Below are 21,468 nucleotides of genomic sequence, written 5' to 3' on the forward strand. Positions count from 1 at the left end.
ACACAGTGTATGTGTGTGTGCGCAGGAGAGAATGCTGTTTCTGCGTGGCCAGTGTGAGTGTGTAAACTCTTGTGTATGTGTGTGTGTGTGTGCACATGAGAGAATGCTGTTTTTGCGTGGCCAGTGTGAGTGTGTAAGCTCTTCAGTGTTTCCCACAGAATTGAATTCCATTTGTGGTGGTTGGTTTGCAGAATTAACTTGAATACAACAGTTTTTAACAAATTAGCACAGCGTGGTTATGATGCTAACCAGATTTAAGCACAATTTAGTACAACCTGGGGCCTATTGCACAAAACTAGGATTAGGGATTAAGCCGGGATATCTTGGTTATCCTGGCTCAATTTATCCGTGATTTGGTTGCACAAAAGCGGGATAGGGGGCAGCAGGATATGTTCACCATCACCATGGCGATTTATTCTGTGGAGCTAGCCTGCTCCAGACCAGGCTAAGTTCCAGGATCTATTTAATCTCATTCCTTATCTCAGTCAGCAGTCTCCACAAACGGAAACCAATAGTTATTCCACTGCCCACTACACATTGTTATCACATATACCTAGACCCACTGTCATTATTTAAACGTTTGTGATCATTAATTAACTTTTACATACTCTACTCCCGACCTGTCATGCGACAATGTGACGTCACGGGAGTGCCTAACCATTTCACGCGTGGTGGTCGCGGAACTAGTTGCAATATTCTCCTTAACAGAGGTGTTGCTGTTTGTTGCTGTTGTGAAACGGCTATCGCTACCTACTTCCCACCGTAGAAGAAGCATTGAAGCCGCTCTAGTTGCCATGGTGAATCAGTGAATCTGTGATCGGTGGTGGGGTCTATTTGAGGGAGCCGTGAGCGCGCACTTATCCAGGATAGGTTTCACCTGGCTTGATGAATCCGTGTCTGCTCATCCTGGCTTGCTCGTTGTGCAACCAATTAAGCCTGTACGGTCTTGTTTTGGATTCATTGAGCGCAGCTCAGTAACTTATCCCGGATGTCTTAATTCTGCTTTTGTGCAACAGGCCCCTGGAAAATCATTGTGTGGTGGTCAATGTTGATATTGTGGTGGGCCGCCACAAATAAGTCAATGTATAGGAAACACTGCTCTTGTGTGTGTGTGTGTGCGCATGAGAGAATGCTGTTTCTGCGTGGCCAGTGTGAGTGTGTACAGTAAGCTCTTGTCCATGCTGTGATGCTGTTGCAGGACCACCCCGACCTTGTGACGCGGGAGCTGCACCTCGGCGACATCATGTCTCGCGTCAACATCGGCAGGAAGGGTTCCTCCATGGGTGAGTCTCTGTGTTCAGTACAGGCTCCATGGGTGAGTCTCTGTGTTCAGTACAGGGTTCCTCCATGGGTGAGTCTCTGTGTTCAGTAAGGGTTCCTCCATGGGTGAGTCTCTGTGTTCAGTACAGGGTTCCTCCATGGGTGAGTCTCTGTGTTCAGTAAGGGTTCCTCCATGGGTGAGTCTCTGTGTTCAGTAAGGGTTCCTCCATGGGTGAGTCTTTGTGTTCAGTACAGGGTTCCTCCATGGGTGAGTCTCTGTGTTCAGTAAGGGTTCCTCCATGGGTGAGTCTCTGTGTTCAGTAAGGGTTCCTCCATGGGTGAGTCTTTGTGTTCAGTAAGGGTTCCTCCATGGGTGAGTCTCTGTGTTCAGTACAGGGTTCCTCCATGGGTGAGTCTTTGTGTTCAGTACAGGCTCCATGGGTGAGTCTGTGTTCAGTAAGGGTTCCTCCATGGGTGAGTCTGTGTTTGACTTCTCAGAGTGGCTGCAAACAGGCATACTGTAGGCTACTCAAACATGTCCTAAAACAACCCTTAACGTTCGTTTTCAAAACTGTGCAACTCACCGAGTGGTTAGTGGTGTTCGTTGATTATTAAAAGCAAATATACCGGCGCAATGTATGATTTCCAGCCGTCTTATTTGCTATTGTGGAACTATTCACAACCGCTCAATATTTGAACCTGAAGCATAGACGGTGGCGCAGTAATATCAACGTGCAATGAGTCTTCCAACAGAAATCAATGGGATTTTACAAAATGGCAAATAAAACACGACAGAAGCTGTATTTCGCTCTGCTACTTGTTTTGGAACATCAACGAACACTGCTAACCACTCGGTGAGTTGCGTAGTTTTGAAAACGAACGGGTAAGGGTTGTTTTAGGACATGTTTGAGTAGCCTACAGTATGCCTGCTGGCAGCCACTCTTGACTAGTCAAAGGCGATTCAAAACGAGTCAGAAAGGTCGAGACAGGACCAATCGTCAAAATTTCGGTGTCTACCACTCTAGTTCATCCAAAACAAACCAGAAAAGGGCCTTAAAGTGCTAAAAACCGGAATTTTCCTTGTAAGTGTTTTTTCGCGTGTGTGTTTATGACTGTCTGTGTAATTCTCGTGTGTGTGTGTGTGTTTGTGACTGTGTAATTCTTGTGTGCGTGTGTGTGTTTGTGACTGTGTCTGTGTAATTCTCGTGTGTGTGCGTGTGCGTGTGTAATCATGACTGTGTGTGTGTGTGTGATTCTGACTGTCTGTGTAATTCTCGTGTGTGTGTGTGTGTGTGTGTGTGTGTGTGTGTGTGTGTGTGTGTGATGTCCTTCCCATCAGCGCTGTTGGATCTGTCGCTGCCTAAGAAGCGTGCGCGGGAGGAGAGGAAGAGGAGGAAGATGCGTCCCACCATCAAGATGGAGGCCGAGGACCCGTCAGAGCTGCTCATGTCCACGAACGCCAGCGCCACGGCCGGCCTCAGCGACACCCCTGCCGCACCCCTGCCCAGCGTCAAGGAGGAGTGAGGCCCCTTCCTTCCCCTCTGTCTCTGTCTCCCCTGAGGATCTTGTATGTTGTTGTGGAACCTGAAGGGTCATACCGTATGTGTTGTGGAACCTGAAGGGTCATATCATATGTCTTGTAGAACCTGAAGGGTCATACCATATGTCTTGTGGAACCTGAAGGGTCATACCATATGTCTTGTGGAACCTGAAGGGTCATACCATATGTCTTGTAGAACCTGAAGGGTCATACCATATGTCTTGTAGAACCTGAAGGGTCATACCATATGTCTGGTCCTCTCCTCCTCTCCACCTTTCCTTTCATCCCCTCCTTTACTCTCCTCTACTCCTCCTCTCCTCTTCTCTTCCCTCTCCTCCTCTCCTCTCCTCTACTCCTCCTCTTCTCCTCTTCTCCTCTTCTCCTCCTCTCCACCTTTCCTTTCATCCCCTCCTTTACTCTCCTCTCCTCTCCTCTTCTCTTCCCCCTCCTCTCCTCTTCCCCCTCCTCTCCTCTGTCCTCCTCGTCTGATGTTGTACTCTGTGTTTTCTGCCTCTCCTCCTCTTTCTCCCGCTCCCTCCTCCTCTCTCTCCTCCTCTCCTCTCCTCTCCTCATGTTGTGCTCTGTGTGTTGTCTGGCTCTCTCCTAGGCCCATGGAGGAGTGTCCGAGCAGTCCTGCTGCAGTGGAGGAGATCGCTGTGAGCTTCTTCCACCTGCTGGAGAACCTCCTCAGACAGGAGAGCCTGGCCACCTCTGCCCTGGTCATTATCACCGTTTTCTTATTTAGTTTATTACTAGTACTGGTACTTTTATTTGTTGTTGTTGTTGTTATTATTATTATTATTATTATTATTATTATTATTATTATTATTATTATTTTGGCTATATGACTTCTTTAAATTGTTAATTTTAATGTTGATGTAATGTTTACCGATGCTAATACTGCAGATGTCATTGTAACTTGCTTTCTGTACACTGTCACTGATGCCACTACCACTGCTACCTTTAAATGTACAGTTTATGTTCAAGTTCATAATGTGTGTGTGTGTGTGTGTGTGTGTGTGTGTTCCAGCTGGAGGAGCGTATTCAGCAGTGGCAGACATCTGCAGCCAGTACACTCAACCCCTGGTTCTCTCTCGCCCCCTGCTGGTCTGAGTTGGTACAGCCGGCACTGCACTTCCTGGCTGGAGAGAGCAAGCGTGAGTTAGAATGAAAATCCCCTCTGTTGGCGCTAGTGACCCCTGTCCCCCACTCCCTCTCTGTTGGCATTAGTTTACCCCCCCCCCCCCCCCCCACCTCTGTTGGCGTAAGTAACCCCCCCCCCAGCTCACTCTCTGTTGGCATTAGTTTAACCCCCCCCCACCTCTGTTGGCATAAGTAAGCCCCCCCCCCTCACACTCTGTTGGCATTAGTGACCCCCCCCCCCCCCACACTCTGTTGGCATTAGTGACACCCCCCCCCCCCCACTCTCTGTTGGCGGTAGTGACCCCACCCTCCCCCCCCTCCCCACTCTCTGTTTTCTGAGTTCACTGAATCACTTACAGTTGTTGCCATAGCAATAGTACTCAAACAGAGTAGCTGTGTGTGTATGGTGTATGGCTGCCCATTGTGTAACACTGTTTCTGAGGGTGATTTTCATGGTCATTCTGTTCTAATTAGTGTATTTAAATTGATAGTTGATTGGTTAATTGCCTGTTGTCCCTCCCTCCACAGCTGGTGTGATTGGCTTACCCAGCGGCTTCACCCCGTTTGTGGAGTTCCATGAGCACTCGCAGCAGTGGAAGTGGCTAGGTAAGAAAATGCTGAGTCAAGGCTACCACCCTCTGCATCCATCACCTCTGTCTCTGTCACGGCTCCTACACAGCTGCGTGCGTTGCAGTGCTGGAGACGCATCCCATTCACTTTACATGGGCTCACGTCATCCGTTGCCCAACTGAATTGTGGGTCCGTTGCGTCACGTTTCTCCCGTTGCTCGCTTTGAGAAGTTCCGCTGTTGCTGCACCGACAGACAGCACCGGCCAATCGACAGATGGCACCAACCAATCAAATTACGGTTATACTTCAAGTCATTTGCATAGCTACCGTCGGGAACACCCACTGGCATGCGTTGATGGAACGCAACTGTGTGTAGAAGCCGTCAGAGATTTTGCTGACTCTGCAGTTATTGATGTATAGTAAGAGTACTGACCAATAACAATGTGTGTGTTTGTGTGTGTGTGTAGCTCCCGTGCAGGATGGGGAGAAGGATTTGAGTGCACTATGTCAGCTGTGGTTGGAGTCCAAGGACCACATAACCAGCAAGGTAGAGCCAGTGTCTGTCACGTGTTCATTTCCCATGGAGCCAGTGTCAATAGCAAAGGCGTGTGCCAAATACCATAAACGTAAACACAGTAGCAAATTATTAGAGCCATCTGGGAGTAGAGTTGACTCCTCATTTGTAGTCAGTAATGTTTTGTGTTTAATGTTTTGAAATGAATACTTCTCTAAGACTGAGAAATTCGCTTTGAGGTTTTTCCCTGTTAATTTACGGCCTGTTTATCAGAGGTCATTCATGTTGTTTATTTTTCTTGCTGCAGGAAGGAGACGAGGCCGCAGACGGGACGCCACCAGCCCCCAGAGTGTAAGAGAGAGCTATCACCTCTAGCCCCTTCAGGAGAAGCCTGTGCTAGCAGTTAGCGCTCTGGCTGTGTTGGCAGTTAGCGCTCTGCCTGTGTTGGCAGCTAGCGCTCTGCCTGTGTTGGCAGCTAGCGCTCTGCCTGTGTTGGCAGCTAGCGCTCTGCCTGTGTTGGCAGTTAGTGCTCTGCCTGTGTTGTGTTGGCAGTTAGCGCTCTGCCTGTGTTGGCAGCTAGCACTCTTGTTCCAGTTTTATGATATGCTCCACCTGTAGTAGAAGTTAGCGCTGAGCCAGTTCCTCCTATAGTATCACTCATAGATGCACTCTGTAAAACAGGGCGTCTGTGTTGGTAACTAGAGTCATATGGGCCCTGACCCCTGACTGCTTTAGTGCACCAGCGGAGGGGCAGCAGAATGACTGAGAGCAGGCCGCTGTCCATGGTACCTAAACCTGGCTGACCTGCCAAGAGAACGCCACGTTCAGACATGATGGTCTACATTCACATGCATTTCAGTATTCCGGTTATTGGGCTTACCCAGATTTTGATCCTATTCAGGATATGGTGTTTACATACACACAGAGAATTATTGGTTATTAATATTCCTGTATACATGATTAATACTAGTATCCCAGTTATCAACAATAACGTTAAGCACACCACATCCTGGTTTCTAATGCAGTGGCATGCATTAGAAACCGAGATCAGGTGTACAGTATACATGAAACGGTATCCTGGTTTCCATCTAGCATAACCAGGTTACTCAGAAGCAGGGGTCCCTGGTTTTGTGTTTGCGCATGTAAACCAGGATAAAACCAGGATACTTCAAAATCGGATATTAGATAACATATATATATATATATATATATATATATATATATATATATATATATATATATATATATATATATATATATATATATATTATATATATATATTTGTTATCTAACTATATCTAACTTATATAACTAACTATATCTACTATATATATATATATGTATATATATATATAATATAGAGATATATATATATATAGTTTAAACTAGTTTTTATTGTATATTTTGATAAAATTTGAAGTGATTTATTTCGTCTTTATGACAAAAACGGCTGGTGGTAAAGTTCTGAGGCTGTCACTAGAGGGAGTCCTTGCACCACTGGTGGTATGTGTACTACTGTTTGAGAACCACTGCGCCATAGTCTCCCACTGCGCCATAGTCTCCCACTGCGCCATAGTCTCCCACTGCGCCATAGTCTCCCACTGTGTTTTGGGTGTTTGAGAACCACTGCGCCATAGTCTCCCACTGTGTTTTGGGTGTTTGAGAAGCACTGCGCCATAGTCTCCCACTGTGTTTTGGGTGTTTGAGAACCACTGTGCCATAGTCTCCCACTGTGCCATAGTCTCCCACTGTGTTTTGGGTGTTTGCCGGTGGATTGTCTGTTACAGAATATAATCACATATAATAATTGCAGTGATGATGATGATGATGATGATGATGATAACAATAATAATTACAATGGTAATAATAATAATAATGTAAAATAGATTAAAGCTTAATAATTGAGTTATGTCCTGTATGCTGACCCCCTCCTCCTTCCTCTAACAGATGGACGGACTACGTGGTGAGACCCAGCACTGGAGAGGAGAGACACATCTTCCAGGAGCAGGTCTGTCCATGTCCACCCCCACACACACTACACACACACACACACACACCCACAGCTGCCTGCTGTGCCTGTCTGTGTGTCTGTAGCTGTCTGTGTCTGTTGGTGTGTCTGTCTGTCTCCCACAGCTGTCTGTGTGTCTGTAGCTGTCTGTGTGTCTGTCTGTCTCCTACAGCTGTCTATGTAGCTACACAGACAGCTGTAGGAGACAGACAGACAGATATAAAGACAGCTATAGCAGGTAGACAGCTACAGCAGCTGTAGCTGTCTACCTGCTATAGCTGTCTTTATATCTGTCTATCTGTCTCCTACAGTGTGTGTGTGTGTGTGTGTAGTGTGTGAAGTGTGTAGTGTGTGTGCGTGCATGCGTACTAAAGCTCCCTCTGACTGTGCTACAGGAGCAGCAGCGCTATGATCAGCCCCATAAGGCCTTCACCTACCGCATGCACGGCTTCGAGTCGGTGGTGGGGCCCGTTAAAGGCGTCTTTGACAAGGAGACGTCTCTGAACAAGGCCCGCGAACACTCCCTCCTCCGCTCCGACCGACCCGCCTACGTCACCATTCTGTCCCTGGGTGAGTAGAGTCTGTGGGGTCAGTTCAACTCTACTGAGGGGTCAGTTCAACTCTATGGGCTCAAGCTTACTGTGTTTGAAAAACTAAAACTTGCACTTCATAAGAGAGTAAAGGATCGTGTTGGTGTTTAATGCGTAGTAAAATAAAATTAATTAAATGCTGGCTTGGTAGTAAATGTGGATATATGAGATATTTAAGGTATTTGATAGTGAAAAACACTAGATATTAGTATGGAGATTTGTTTTGGAGTGGAACAAATAGGATTAGGTCTGTGTGTGTGTGTGTGTGTGTGTGTGTGTGTGTGTGTGTGTGTGTGTTCTCTCCTCAGTGCGAGACGCTGCAGCTAGGTTGCCCAATGGAGAGGGTACGCGTGCAGAGATCTGTGAGCTGCTCAAGGACTCCCAGTTCCTCGCCCCCGATGTCACCAGTGCGCAGGTCTCTACACACACACATATATGCAGACACACACACACAAATCTCAACACATGCCTTCAGCATGTAAACAGTCAAGTCACTCAGCTCTGCCTCATCTATCTGTGTGTGTGTGTGTGTGTGTGTGTGTGTGTGTGTGTGTGTGTGTGTGTGTGTGTGTGTGTGTGTTAGTCGTACTTAACTGAAAATGGATGTGGTGGTGATTATGTCACTAATTTGCGCACTGCAGACCTTGCAGACTGCTGTTCATTTCTTTGAGTTGTCAGATACATCATCTGTGTAGCCAAACATTATTACCGGTATGTTTTGGTATAAAGGTAGAGCTTCCATATTTGCAAGTTACCTCAGTCTGTCTCTTGATCTGGCACTTGCTGCTGGTCTGTCGCATCACTTGGTAACAATGACAGGTTCGCTTGCATGACGCATGCAACAGCACCTAAGCAGATTTTCTAAAATCGTAAAGTTAACTCCTTAATATCTATGAAAATGTGCTCTTCAGTCAATTGTCTTGAGATCCCGACTGCCATTGTAGACATGCCTAGTTAAAGTATATTTTCCTTAAATCTCAGTTTTGAATTCTATAGTGACGTGTGTGTGTGTGTAGGTGAATACTGTGGTGAGCGGTGCTCTAGACCGCCTCCACTACGAGAAGGACCCATGTGTGAAGTATGACATTGGCAGGAAGCTGTGGATCTACCTGCACAGGGACCGCAGTCAGGAGGAGTTTGGTGAGTCTTACTGCTGCCCGCTTCGCGACACTCCAGTGTGTATACAGCCCTAATCAGCCTGAGTGTGTGTTGTGCACCTGCGAGTGTGTGAGACATACTGTACAGCTGTGTGTGTGTGTGCGCACCTGCGAGTGTGTGAGTGTGAGCACAGACGTATATACAGCTGTGTGTGTGCGTGCGTGCGTGCGTGCATGTGTGTGCTAACAGCTTTGTTGTTCTTTTCAGAGAGGATTCACCAGGCCCAAGCAGCAGCAGCTAAAGCCAAGAAAGCTCTGCAGCAGAAACCCAAACCAGCCACTAAACCTGTGAGTGTACACACACACACACGCATGCACACACACACACGAGCACACGCACACATACACACACGCATGCGGCCATGTGCACACACACACACACACGCGCGCATACGAGCACACGCGCACATACACACACGCATGCGCACACACACACACACGCATGCGCACACACACGAGCACACGCACACATACACACACAAGAAAGCTCTGCAGCAGAAACCCAAACCAGCCACTAAACCTGTGAGTGTACACACACACACACACACACATGCACACACACACGAGCACACGCACACATACACACACGCATGCGCACACACACGAGCACACGCACACATACACACACGCATGCGCACACACACACACACACGCATGCGCACACACACGAGCACACGCACACATACACACACACACGAAGGCTCTGCAGCAGAAACCCAAACCAGCCACTAAACCTGTGAGTGTACACACACACACACGCATGCACACGCACACATACACACACGCATGCGCACACACACGAGCACACGCACACATACACACACACGAAGGCTCTGCAGCAGAAACCCAAACCAGCCACTAAACCTGTGAGTGTACACACACACACACGCATGCACACACACACGAGCACACGCACACATACACACACGCATGCGCACACACACGAGCACACGCACACATACACACACACGAAGGCTCTGCAGCAGAAACCCAAACCAGCCACTAAACCTGTGAGTGTACACACACACACACGCATGCACACACACACGAGCACACGCACACATACACACACGCATGCGCACACACACGAGCACACGCACACATACACACACGCATGCGCACACACACACACACGCATGCGCACACACACGAGCACACGCACACATACACACACACGAAGGCTCTGCAGCAGAAACCCAAACCAGCCACTAAACCTGTGAGTGTACACACACACACACGCATGCGCACACACACGAGCACACGCACACATACACACACACGAAGGCTCTGCAGCAGAAACCCAAATCAGCCACTTAACCTGTGAGTGTACACAAACACACACACACGCATGCGCACACACACGAGCACACGCACACATACACACACGCATGCGGCCATGTGCACACACACACACGCACGCACGCTCACACCCAAGAGAACAGCGAGATGAGTGAAGTATATTGATGACTCTTGCTGAAGCTTCTGATTGCTGCTTGTGTGTTTGTGAAGTATATTGATGACTCTTGCTGAAGCTTCTGATTGCTGCTTGTGTGTTTGTGAAGTATTGATGACTCTTGCTGAAGCTTCTGATTGCTGATTGTGTGTTTGTGAAGTATATTGATGACTCTTGCTGAAGCTTCTGATTGCTGATTGTGTGTTTGTGAAGTATTGATGACTCTTGCTGAAGCTTCTGATTGCTGATTGTGTGTTTGTGTTCTGCAGAAGGGTGTGGGTAAAGAGGCGGGCACTAAGACCCCGGGGACGCCTGAGGCTGGTCAGAGTGGCAGTGGCGAGGGGGGTGCCCTGCCCCCTCCCCCCACCACCCCCTCCAGTACGCCCAAGTCCCCCCTGCCCACTGCGACCCCCACCAAGGCTGGCATCCCGGACACCGTCAAGACCAGCCCCAGGTGAGCTCCACCTTCACTCCACCCACACTGCGTAGCACACCAAACCTACCATCACCAAAAATCACCAATAGACCTTCACAATAGCTTTCTCAACAGGTAGCTAACAACCTGTTGCTATTTGTAGCTCTCTTAGCAGGGTAGCTAACTATCTGTTGCTAGTAGCTCTCTCAGCAGGGTAGCTAACAACCTGTTGCTATTTGTAGCTCTCTTAGCAGGGTAGCTAACTACCTGTTGCTATTTGTAGCTCTCTTAGCAGGGTAGCTAACTATCTGTTGCTATCTGTAGCTCTCTCAGCAGGGCTAGCTATCAGTTGCTATCTGTAGCTCTCTCAGCAGAGTTGCTAACTATCTGTTGCTATCTGTAGCTCTCTCAGCAGGGCTAGCTATCAGTTGCTATCTGTAGCTCTCTCAGCAGAGTTGCTAACTATCTGTTGCTATCTGTAGCTCTCTCAGCAGGGCTAGCTATCAGTTGCTATCTGTAGCTCTCTCAGCAGGGCTAACTATCTGTTGCTATCTGTAGCTCTCTCAGCATGGCAGCTAACTATCTGTTGCTATCTGTAGCTCTCTCAGCAGAGTTGCTAACTATCTGTTGATGCAGTTGAACTGATAGATGCTACACAGGATTCTCCATATTGCACCATACGTATATTATCTTTATGAAAAGTAAAGTAAAATTACTGTTGACACTAAAGATGTACTTTCTCTTGCCCCCCCCCCCGTAGTGTCCTGCTGGTGTCCCCCCCCTCCATGCCCCAGCTGGGGACCCTCCTCTCTGCCGGCCCTGCTGGAGCTCAGGTCTCGCAGGCCTCTCCGCAGCCTGGGGCTCGAGTAGTGAGCCACCCCGCGGCCGCAGCCTCTCTGCCCCAGGTGCGGGTGGTGACGGCCCAGTCAGGGCTCCAGAGCTCCGCCGGGCAGCAGGGGCAACAGCAGGGGCACACGCTGGTCCACTCGGCTCCGCAGCACATCAGGGTGCCCGTCAGCGTGGCGCACAGCAAGGGCATCACACAGGTGCCCACCGCAGTGTTTCTTTATGTAAAGTACAAATGCACACAGTGTCCAGTGGACCTGTGTGTGTGTACATGTCTGGACTGCGCACGTGTCATTGTTTCATGTGTCATTTGTCATTTGTCTGTGTATGTATGGTTTAATTGTGTTTAATGTGTGTGTGTCGTTCGTGCGTGCGTGCGTGTGTGTGTTCCAGACGGTGGTCAGTCTCCCGGTGAGGACCCAGACTGCTGCCGGTAGTCCTGTTCATGTGCAGACGAGTCGCGGCCAAACCACACTCACCGTCTCAGGCATAGCAACCGCCGTCACGGCAACCAAGCCTCCTAGCAGCAGCCCGGGAAGCCCCGCCCAAACACAGCCTTCACCTGCCATCCTCAAACAGGTACACACACACACACACACACACACACACACACACACACACACACACACACTTTCCCCTACCACACTGAGGCTTCACACACACACACACACACACACACACACACACACACACACACACACACACTTTCCCCTACCACACTGAGGCTTCACACACATACACACACCACACACACACGCACACGCACACACGCACACGCACACATATACACACACACACACACACACACACACACACACACACACGCGCACGCACACACACACACACACACACGCACACTCTCTTCCTTCCCCTGGTTCCACACCAGCCCTCACTTTGCTCTGCTTGTGGGTTGGTGGCAGGTGGCCATCACGGGTCAGCTGGGGGTGAAGGGGGCAGGAGCGGGCATCCCGCTGACGGCCACCAACCTGCGCATCCAGGGCAAAGACGTGCTGCGTCTGCCACCCTCGTCCATCACCACGGACGCCAAAGGCCAGACGGTGCTGCGCATCACGCCCGACATGATGGCCACACTGACCAAAACGCCCATGGCAACCGTCAAGCTCACGCCCGACATGCTGACCTCCGCCAGCGGCGCCACCAAGGGGCTCTCGGCCACGCTACACGTCACCACCCCGCAGGTAGGTATCGGTAAGGAACCGGTTCCAAATGTTCCGATCCATCGGAATCGTAAGACATCCAAACGTTAACAATTCCACTAACGATTCCGATTCCAAAGCTTTGTTTTAAAAATGTTTACTTTTTTAGAAATTTTAAAGTATTCAACTTCTGTATTGTTATTACTGTACTGTTCTTCTGTATTGTTATTACTGTACTGTTCTTCTTAGGCTTCTTCTTCTTCTTATGCTCTTTTTATCTTCTAACACAGTTAATGCAGCTTCAACCGTTTAACGTAGAAACTTCATTCAAACTATGTTACGTAGGTCTTACTTAGGACATGTGGGCTTTTTATTTTTCATCTTTGTAACTTTTATACTTTTTAAAGTATTAATTATTAACTTTTAAAAAATCTCCATAGACTTAACATTGCGATTGTGACATCACAATACGGCCATTAAGCAATTAGAATCCTATGCCAGGTGGCCAGGCCACCTGCAAACTGTCATTTTCTCAGGCTTTAAGCATACAATATCATTGTCTTAAGACTACACATCCTGTTCAACTGTTTCCTCTGCCCACAATTGTTTCAAAATAAAAGTCCTCACCACAGTAATTCACTGTTAAACAATTTAACCATTTAAATTATCCACCTATTTAACTGTTCAGCCATACCAACTACATTAAACCACCACCTACCCAGCAAACAACATAATAACCACCTCAAGGACCATAGCAACAGCCTAGCAACCATGTCAAATACCCTAGCAACAACCTAGCAACCAAAATATAGCATTCAATGAGTTTATCCTAGCAACCAGCATAGCAACCACCACAACTAACCAAGCAACAGCCTAGCAACCACCTCAAGTACCATAGCAACAGCCTAGCAACCATGTCAAGTACCATAGCAACAACCTAGCAACCACTTCCACAGTTACAACCTAGCAACCAATGAGTTTAACCTAGCAACTAGCATAGCAACCACCACAACTAACCTAGCAACCACCTCAAGTACCCTAGCAACAGCAGAGCAACCACCATAACTACCTTAGCAACCAAGTACCCTAGCAACAGTCTAGCAACCATGACAAATACCCTAGCAACAGCCTAGCAACCATGTCAAATACCCTAGCAACAGCCTAGCAACCACTATGTCAACCTAGCAACCACCATAGCAACCAATAGGATTACCTGAGCAACCAGCATAGCAACCACTTAATTTGGCATTACAACCAACATATGAACCCTAGCAACACTATTGCAGTTATATCTGCATTATTTGTTTTTACTCTGTATGTATATCTGTTTACATCATATTTTTTGCTTTTTCATGCACTGTATTTCCTTCAGGAAATTCTTTTCTAGTTGCACACTTGATATTTATTCTCTAAAAGCACTTTAAATTAGACATTGAAAGTCAACAACTCTCAAAGTCATCCTGTGTTCAGCAAATGGTACAGGAATCGATATGGGAATCGATAAGGAATCGCATTGACAAGCAAGACAATCGCTTTACAATGGCATCGATATCGATCATTTCTTAACGATGCCCATCCCTACCCGCAGGGTGCCGAGGGGAAGGCTGGCACGGTGAAGGGCGCGTCGGACGCCACAACAACGTCCACGGGGGCCATCCGGCTCATGCCCGCGCTGGCCGTTACCATGGCGAGTGAGCAGAAGGGCCGCAGCTTCGCGGCCACGGTGGTCAGTCCCACGGCGTCCTCAGCCGACGCGGGGGGCAAGGTGGGCACCACCATCCGCATCATGCCCGGCCTGGGCGTCATCTCGCCCCAGAAGCCCGGTGCCGCCGCTGCCGTCGCCGCGACGACCAGCGCCACGGCTACCGTCTCCCTGGCTGGGAAGCCCACCACGGTCACCATAGCGACCAGCTCTGTGGTGGGAGGGTCTAAGGGCATCACGATCGGGCCGGGAGCGGCGTCTGCTGGCGTCACGGCGACGCCTCTGTCGTTGGGCGCCGCGGGAACGGTTACTGTACGGCAGGCACCGGTCAGCGCCACAGTGGTCAGCACACAAGGAGTAAGAGTGTGTGTGTGTGTGTGTGTGGGGTACACATTGGTCAGCCAACAAGCTGTGTGTGTTTGTGTGTGTTAGGGCTGTCACTTTACGTTCGAAAATCGATTGCACAATCGATTGGATCGAACAACACAAGTTTCGAAAACTAAAATAGGGAATCGATTTCAACCAAATATTTACACTATTAATTTTAAACGAAATAAACAAATAAAAAAGATAGATGTAACAATTCACAAACAATAATATAAGAATATAAAAGAATTCCGAAGTGCAGTAAGCATTGCGAAAGCTAAAAAGTAAGGCTGTCAAAATAACTGATTCATTTCGATTAATTAATTTGAGAAAAAATAACTGATTTAAAAAAAATAATGCAGATTAATCGATTCTGTATGACCTTTGACCCCTGAAATGCCTTGTATGTGAAAAAAACTTCTTCCCGAAGCACTTTTGAATTTATTTCCTCAGCATATTAGGTCATATCATAGATTATTATGGCCATTATTTGAACAGTGAAAATAATAATAAAAGAGTTTTTGAACTTTAATGTCACTAATGCTGATTATTCAATGATTAATTTGAATTTAAATATTTAAAATACTTTCTCAGGAAAAAATATATATGCGATTAATTTAGATGAATTAACCACAGAGTATGTAATTAATTAGATTAATTTTTTTAATCGATTGACAGCCCTACTAAAAAGAAAATTCCCACCAATTTTACGCACTGGGAACAGCTGTTTCAATCAGCTGCTGTGCTGCTCGTGTTTTGCCAGAAAATGGAGGACAACGCGATCAACCTGTGCGACATGTAGAGAGACGAGTGATAGGCCCTAATAACTTGAGGAGTTCGATGTGGAAGTACTTCGGATTTTTGGTATATCAAACTATGGAGAAGAACAAAGCGGTAGGCTACGCAAACTGTGCAGTCGAGTTCTACATAGGCGAAATTTGTTTGACATTTCTAATCGTAAACACAGACACAGCTACATTGAAGCCTGCAGTCATGTTTGTCACTGATGTAATGGCAGTTCACTCGGCTTACTGGTTTTCGAGAATGTTGCACTTCTGTTTGTCATTGTGCACGAAACTTCACTTCAATCATCAGAAATATTGCCGGCTTGCGTCTACAAGCGCCCTCTTTACGTTCGTCCTAATGCCTGTTAGTTGTTTGTGGATTGGCCTTTATTTGGCGTTGAAAATGGAAACGTCTTTAGACATGAAAAATCGATTTTACAATCAATTCAATGAACACTTATGTCTCAAAAATCGAACAGGATTTTTTCACAAAAGTGACAGCCCTAGTGTGTGTTGTGCGTGTGTGTGTGTGTGTGTGTGTGTGTGTGTGTGTGTGTGTGTGTTTGTGTGCGTGTGTACGAGTGTGTGTGTGTGTGTGTGTGTGTGACCTGTTGCTATTTAGCTCTCTCAGCAGGGTAGCTAACTACTTGTTGCTATCTGCGTTCTTGTGTGTGTGTGTGAGCGTGTGTGTGTGAGAGCGGGAGCATGAGAGAGTGTGTTTGTGTGAATGAGAGATAAATGTTACAGGTGGATTCTGCCTTGTGTATATTTACATTTCAGGAAGTTCAGACAATTTTTGGGATAAGTGACTCAATTATCTACATACATTTACAAATTAAATTGAAATAAAAGCTATTTTAAAATAGCATTGAAAGGTAATCATGCCTGTGAGCAGATGAATCTTAAAGCTTGCTGTGTGTATGTGTCCCTTTTTATGACTTCCTCTCTCTGACTTCCTCTTTCTGTCCGTGTGTCCAGGGGAAGCTTCCTGCTCGCATCACCGTGCCCCTCTCGGTGCTCAGCCAACCACTGAAGAGCAAGAGCGTGGTGACCACGCCCCTCCTCAAGGGCAACATCAGCACCAAGTGAGGCCTGAATATTTGAATATTTTTCACTGTGTGTCTTTCCTATCGGAGGGACGTTTTGCAAATTCCGACAGTTCCTATAACTGTTTGAGTAGTTGGGGCAGCCGTGACCTACTGGTTAGGGTGTGTGTGTGTGTGGGGGGGGGCAGTCGTGGCCTACTGGTTAGGGGTTCGGGCTTGGAACCGGAGGGTTGTAACCGGAGGGTTGCCAGTTCGATCTCCGACCAGTAGGAAAAATGTGGGCGGGGGAAGTGGTTGAGCACTGCTCTCCCATGCCCACATCCACGGCTGAAGTGCCCTTGAGCAAGGCACCTAACCCCTCACTGCTCCCCGAGCACCGCTGTAGCAAGGCAGCTCACTGCTCTGGGTTAGTGTGTGTTCACCTCACTGTGTGCTCACTGTGTGCTCTGTGTGTTCACTAATTCACGGATTGGGATAAATGCAGAGACCAAATTCCTTGTATACGCAAGTATATTTGGCCTAGAAACCTGATTTACATTTACATTAGCTAGTAACTACGCGTTTCATTACTTTATGGCCAATCATTGGGCTACTAATGTGTTAAGTCATCTCAGAGTTCCGTACGAATCCGTTCCGAATCGCGTGTTCGAATCCGTTCGTGTGTACGAATGCAAACAGAGAAAAAGCCATGTAGTTCTAAGGGTAGCCTCTCCAGTTAGTAGTTAGTAGAAATGTGTCAGAAAGCCCCTAGTGTGTGTGTGTGTGTGTGGCCTTCATTTCTCATGTTTTCTCATGTCTCATTTGACTGTGTGTGTGTGTGTGTGTGAGAGAGAGAGAGAGAGAGAGAGAGAGAGAGAGAGAGAGAGAGAGAGAGAGAGAGAGAGAGAGAGAGAGGCTGCTCTGAAAGTAATGTTACCTGTTTCTTCTCTTCCTGTTCCTCCCACTCTTTCTCTTTTTCACCTCTTTTTATCTCTCTCTCTCTCTCTCTCTCTCTCTCTCTCTCTCTCTCTCTCTCCTGCAGTCTGAGTACTCTGGGTAGGAACATCATTCTGACCACCATGCCCGCTGGCACCAAACTCATCGCCGGGAACAAACCCGTCAGCTTCGTCACGGCACAGCAGCTACAGCAGCTGCAGCAGCAGGGCCAGGCTACTCAGGTACACACACACACACACTATACACACACACACACACACACACACACACACTACAGCAGCTGCAGCAGCAGGGCCAGGCTACTCAGGTACACACACACACACACTATACACACACACACACACACACACACACACACACACACACTACAGCAGCTGCAGCAGCAGGGCCAGGCTACTCAGGTACACACACACACACACTATACACACACACACACACACACACACACACACACACACACACACTACAGCAGCTGCAGCAGCAGGGCCAGGCTACTCAGGTACACACACACACACACTATACACACACACACACACACACACACACACTACAGCAGCTGCAGCAGCAGGGCCAGGCTACTCAGGTACACACACACACACACTATACACACACACACACACACACACACACACACACTACAGCAGCTGCAGCAGCAGGGCCAGGCTACTCAGGTACACACACACACACTATACACACACACACACACACACACACACTACAGCAGCTGCAGGGCCAGGCTACTCAGGTACACACACACACACACACACACACACACACACACACACTATACACACACACACACACACACACACACACACACACACTACAGCAGCTGCAGCAGCAGGGCCAGGCTACTCAGGTACACACACACACACACTATACACACACACACACACACACACACACTATACACACTACAGCAGCTGCAGCAGCAGGGCCAGGCTACTCAGGTACACACACACACACACTATACACACACACACACACACACACACACACACACACACACTATACACACACACACACACACTACAGCAGCTGCAGCAGCAGGGCCAGGCTACTCAGGTACACACACACACACACTATACACACACACACACACACACACACACACTATACACACACACACACACACTACACACACACACACACTACAGCAGCTGCAGCAGCAGGGCCAGGCTACTCAGGTACACACACACACACACTATACACACACACACACACACACACACACACACTACAGCAGCTGCAGCAGCAGGGCCAGGCTACTCAGGTACACACACACACACACTATACACACACACACACACACACACACACTACAGCAGCTGCAGCAGCAGGGCCAGGCTACTCAGGTACACACACACACACACACACACACACACACACACACACACACACACACACACTATACACACACACTATACACACACACACACACACTATACACACACACACACACACACACACACACACACACACACACACACACTATACACACACACACACACACACACACACTACAGCAGCTGCAGCAGCAGGGCCAGGCTACTCAGGTACACACACACACACACACTATACACACACACACACACACACACACACACACACACACACTATACACATACACACACACACTATACACACACACACACACTACAGCAGCTGCAGCAGCAGGGCCAGGCTACTCAGGTACACACACACACTATACACATACACACACACACTACACACACACACACACACTATACACACACACACACACACACACAGACGTAATTAAAAAAAAAGAACGGCTATTTCCTAAAATGCAATGTTTTTTTCAAATACTGTATTTTCAAACACAAAACTACAAACAGAAAGTGCAAGTCTTGTTATCTATTTTTAGACACCTGTGCTAGCAACCTTAGCTTATAAATAAAATAATGATCAAATAAATATTATTACAAATTAGAAAAACAAACAAAAACAACATAAAAACAGGTAGGCATATGTGTGTTTCACACCAAATAAAAATATTTTCCTCTCATAACTTTTTTAAACCTGGCATATCCGTATACCAACAATAGTAAACTATTACTAAACCACAAGGCCTACAATAAAGTATCCTGGTCAAATCAGTTCCTATCGCGGGTAATCTGAGTACCCAGAAGTTTGCATCATATCGCGGGTGACTTTGTAGTTCTTTAGAGCCCTGTTTCTACTAGCCCTGCTGTCTGTACCACGTCCATTATGGACACTTATCATCACGATTACCACTGCAACCTCCAAGCTATGTTGGGCAGAGGGTCGAAATAAGCATGGTATGGTTAGTGGACACCGTCGTATACACGCAAAGACGCACCTCCATTCACAGACGCACCGTGGCTATCACTGTCAATAGACAATCGATCATAATCTCCAAAAGGATATTCTCCTTCAGAATCAGAATAGGTGAATAACATAGCCTACCTAAGACTTTATCACACGAACGTTTGTCAACATTTGGTGAAGGCCTATTTCTGCTTCAATTTGTGCAAAATTATGGCCTGCATCGTTTCCGCGTCATTACAAATGCACGTCTTTGTGTTTCTCGCGTGTAGGCTAATACAAGTATTTCCTGAAAACTTTGTGCAGCGATTTTGTGTTTGAATCAAGCTCTGGATGTCTAGCAATAGTGGAGGAGAGTACAAATGAGATTTGTCACCGTACTTGGAGCTATTGTCTATTTTAATCAGTATTGTTGTTTGTCGCAATTAAAAATACCCTCAAGGGCCGGATTACATTATTATTTTGACATACGTCGCGGATTTGGCCCGCGGGCTGGGTGTTTGAGACCCCTGGTATATACACACACACACACACACACACACACACACACACACACACACACACACACACACACACACACACTACAGCAGCTCCAGCAGCAGGGCCAGGCTGCTCAGGTACACACACACACACACACACACACACACACATAAGCACTGGCAGGTATTGTAGACACACCAACACTGAGTGTTACCCATGCTAGAGCGAATGCATAACTACTAATATATAAATGTGTGTGTGTGTGTGTGTGCAGGTGCGCATACAGACCGTTCCTGCTCAACAGCTGCAACAGCGAACGGCTGCAGGATCCCCAAAATCTGTGTCCACTGTTGTCGTGACAACAGCACCTTCCCCCAAGAAGACCCCGGACCCTCAGTGAGAATCACCCCGACCCTTCTGACATCACAAGAAGAAAGGGTGTGTGTGTGTGTGTTTGTACGAAGGTGTGTGTTTGTGTGTGCATTTCTGAGTCTTGGAAGAACTCTAGTTTTGTGTAAAAGAGGGCCTTTGTGATAAAGTGTTTTTCATAGGATGTTGTTATTGATGTAAACTGACTGATTACCTGCTGGTATACTAATAATAAACCATAATAATAAGTCAAGTCGGCTTTTATTGTCAATTTCTTTACATGCACTGGTCATACAAAGAATTGAAATTTCGTTTCTTACTTTCCCATGCAGACATAGACATGCTTTAAATACAGACATAGACATACTATGGACATAGCCATAGCCATAGACAATAAAAAAGAAAAATATACAGACATTAAAGTGCGAGACTAAAATATAGAACATATATCAAAATATAGAAATATAGAACATATATAAAAAAAATAGAGGTAGTTGTGTTGTATATTTACATAGTCCTAGCGTAACCTTCTGACAGAGTAGTAGTAGCAGCAGCATTGTGGCAGAGTGATAAATAACATTGATAACATTTACATGAAGTTTAAACTTGTGCTTGTGTGTACTGTATATTTACATTGATATGCAGTCATTTCAAGTATATCAGGCTTGATATGAAGCAGCAACACGTTAGACTGCGCATTCACAGTGCAGTTCCACAGGGCGGTCCTGGGATCCTAGGTTCCTGGCTGGCTGGGGGGGTGGCTGTCAGTGATGGGAGAGTGGGTAGAGTGTTCAGCATCCTGATTGCTTGGTGGATGAAGC

General features: G+C 47.2%; 1 protein-coding gene across 1 annotated transcript in view; it reads left to right on the forward strand.

Moving 5' to 3' along the window:
* The window catches only part of nfrkb (nuclear factor related to kappaB binding protein), a 30,340-nt gene extending 9,440 nt beyond the window's left edge, over window positions 1-20,900 (forward strand). Inside the window, 20 exon segments of the mRNA XM_042092685.1 lie at window positions 1,199-1,283; window positions 2,600-2,780; window positions 3,408-3,519; window positions 3,831-3,957; window positions 4,472-4,549; window positions 4,981-5,060; window positions 5,335-5,378; window positions 6,975-7,035; window positions 7,431-7,605; window positions 7,934-8,040; window positions 8,642-8,765; window positions 8,991-9,070; window positions 10,505-10,689; window positions 11,411-11,696; window positions 11,890-12,075; window positions 12,417-12,695; window positions 14,242-14,712; window positions 16,485-16,591; window positions 17,574-17,709; window positions 20,553-20,900. Of these exon segments, the coding sequence (XP_041948619.1) occupies window positions 1,199-1,283; window positions 2,600-2,780; window positions 3,408-3,519; window positions 3,831-3,957; window positions 4,472-4,549; window positions 4,981-5,060; window positions 5,335-5,378; window positions 6,975-7,035; window positions 7,431-7,605; window positions 7,934-8,040; window positions 8,642-8,765; window positions 8,991-9,070; window positions 10,505-10,689; window positions 11,411-11,696; window positions 11,890-12,075; window positions 12,417-12,695; window positions 14,242-14,712; window positions 16,485-16,591; window positions 17,574-17,709; window positions 20,553-20,678 (3,030 nt within the window). The 3' untranslated portion in view covers window positions 20,679-20,900.
* Window positions 20,901-21,468: the final 568 nt, after the last annotated feature.

Source organism: Alosa sapidissima, chromosome 5 (assembly GCF_018492685.1).
Source record: "Alosa sapidissima isolate fAloSap1 chromosome 5, fAloSap1.pri, whole genome shotgun sequence".
Lineage (NCBI taxonomy): Eukaryota > Metazoa > Chordata > Actinopteri > Clupeiformes > Clupeidae > Alosa > Alosa sapidissima.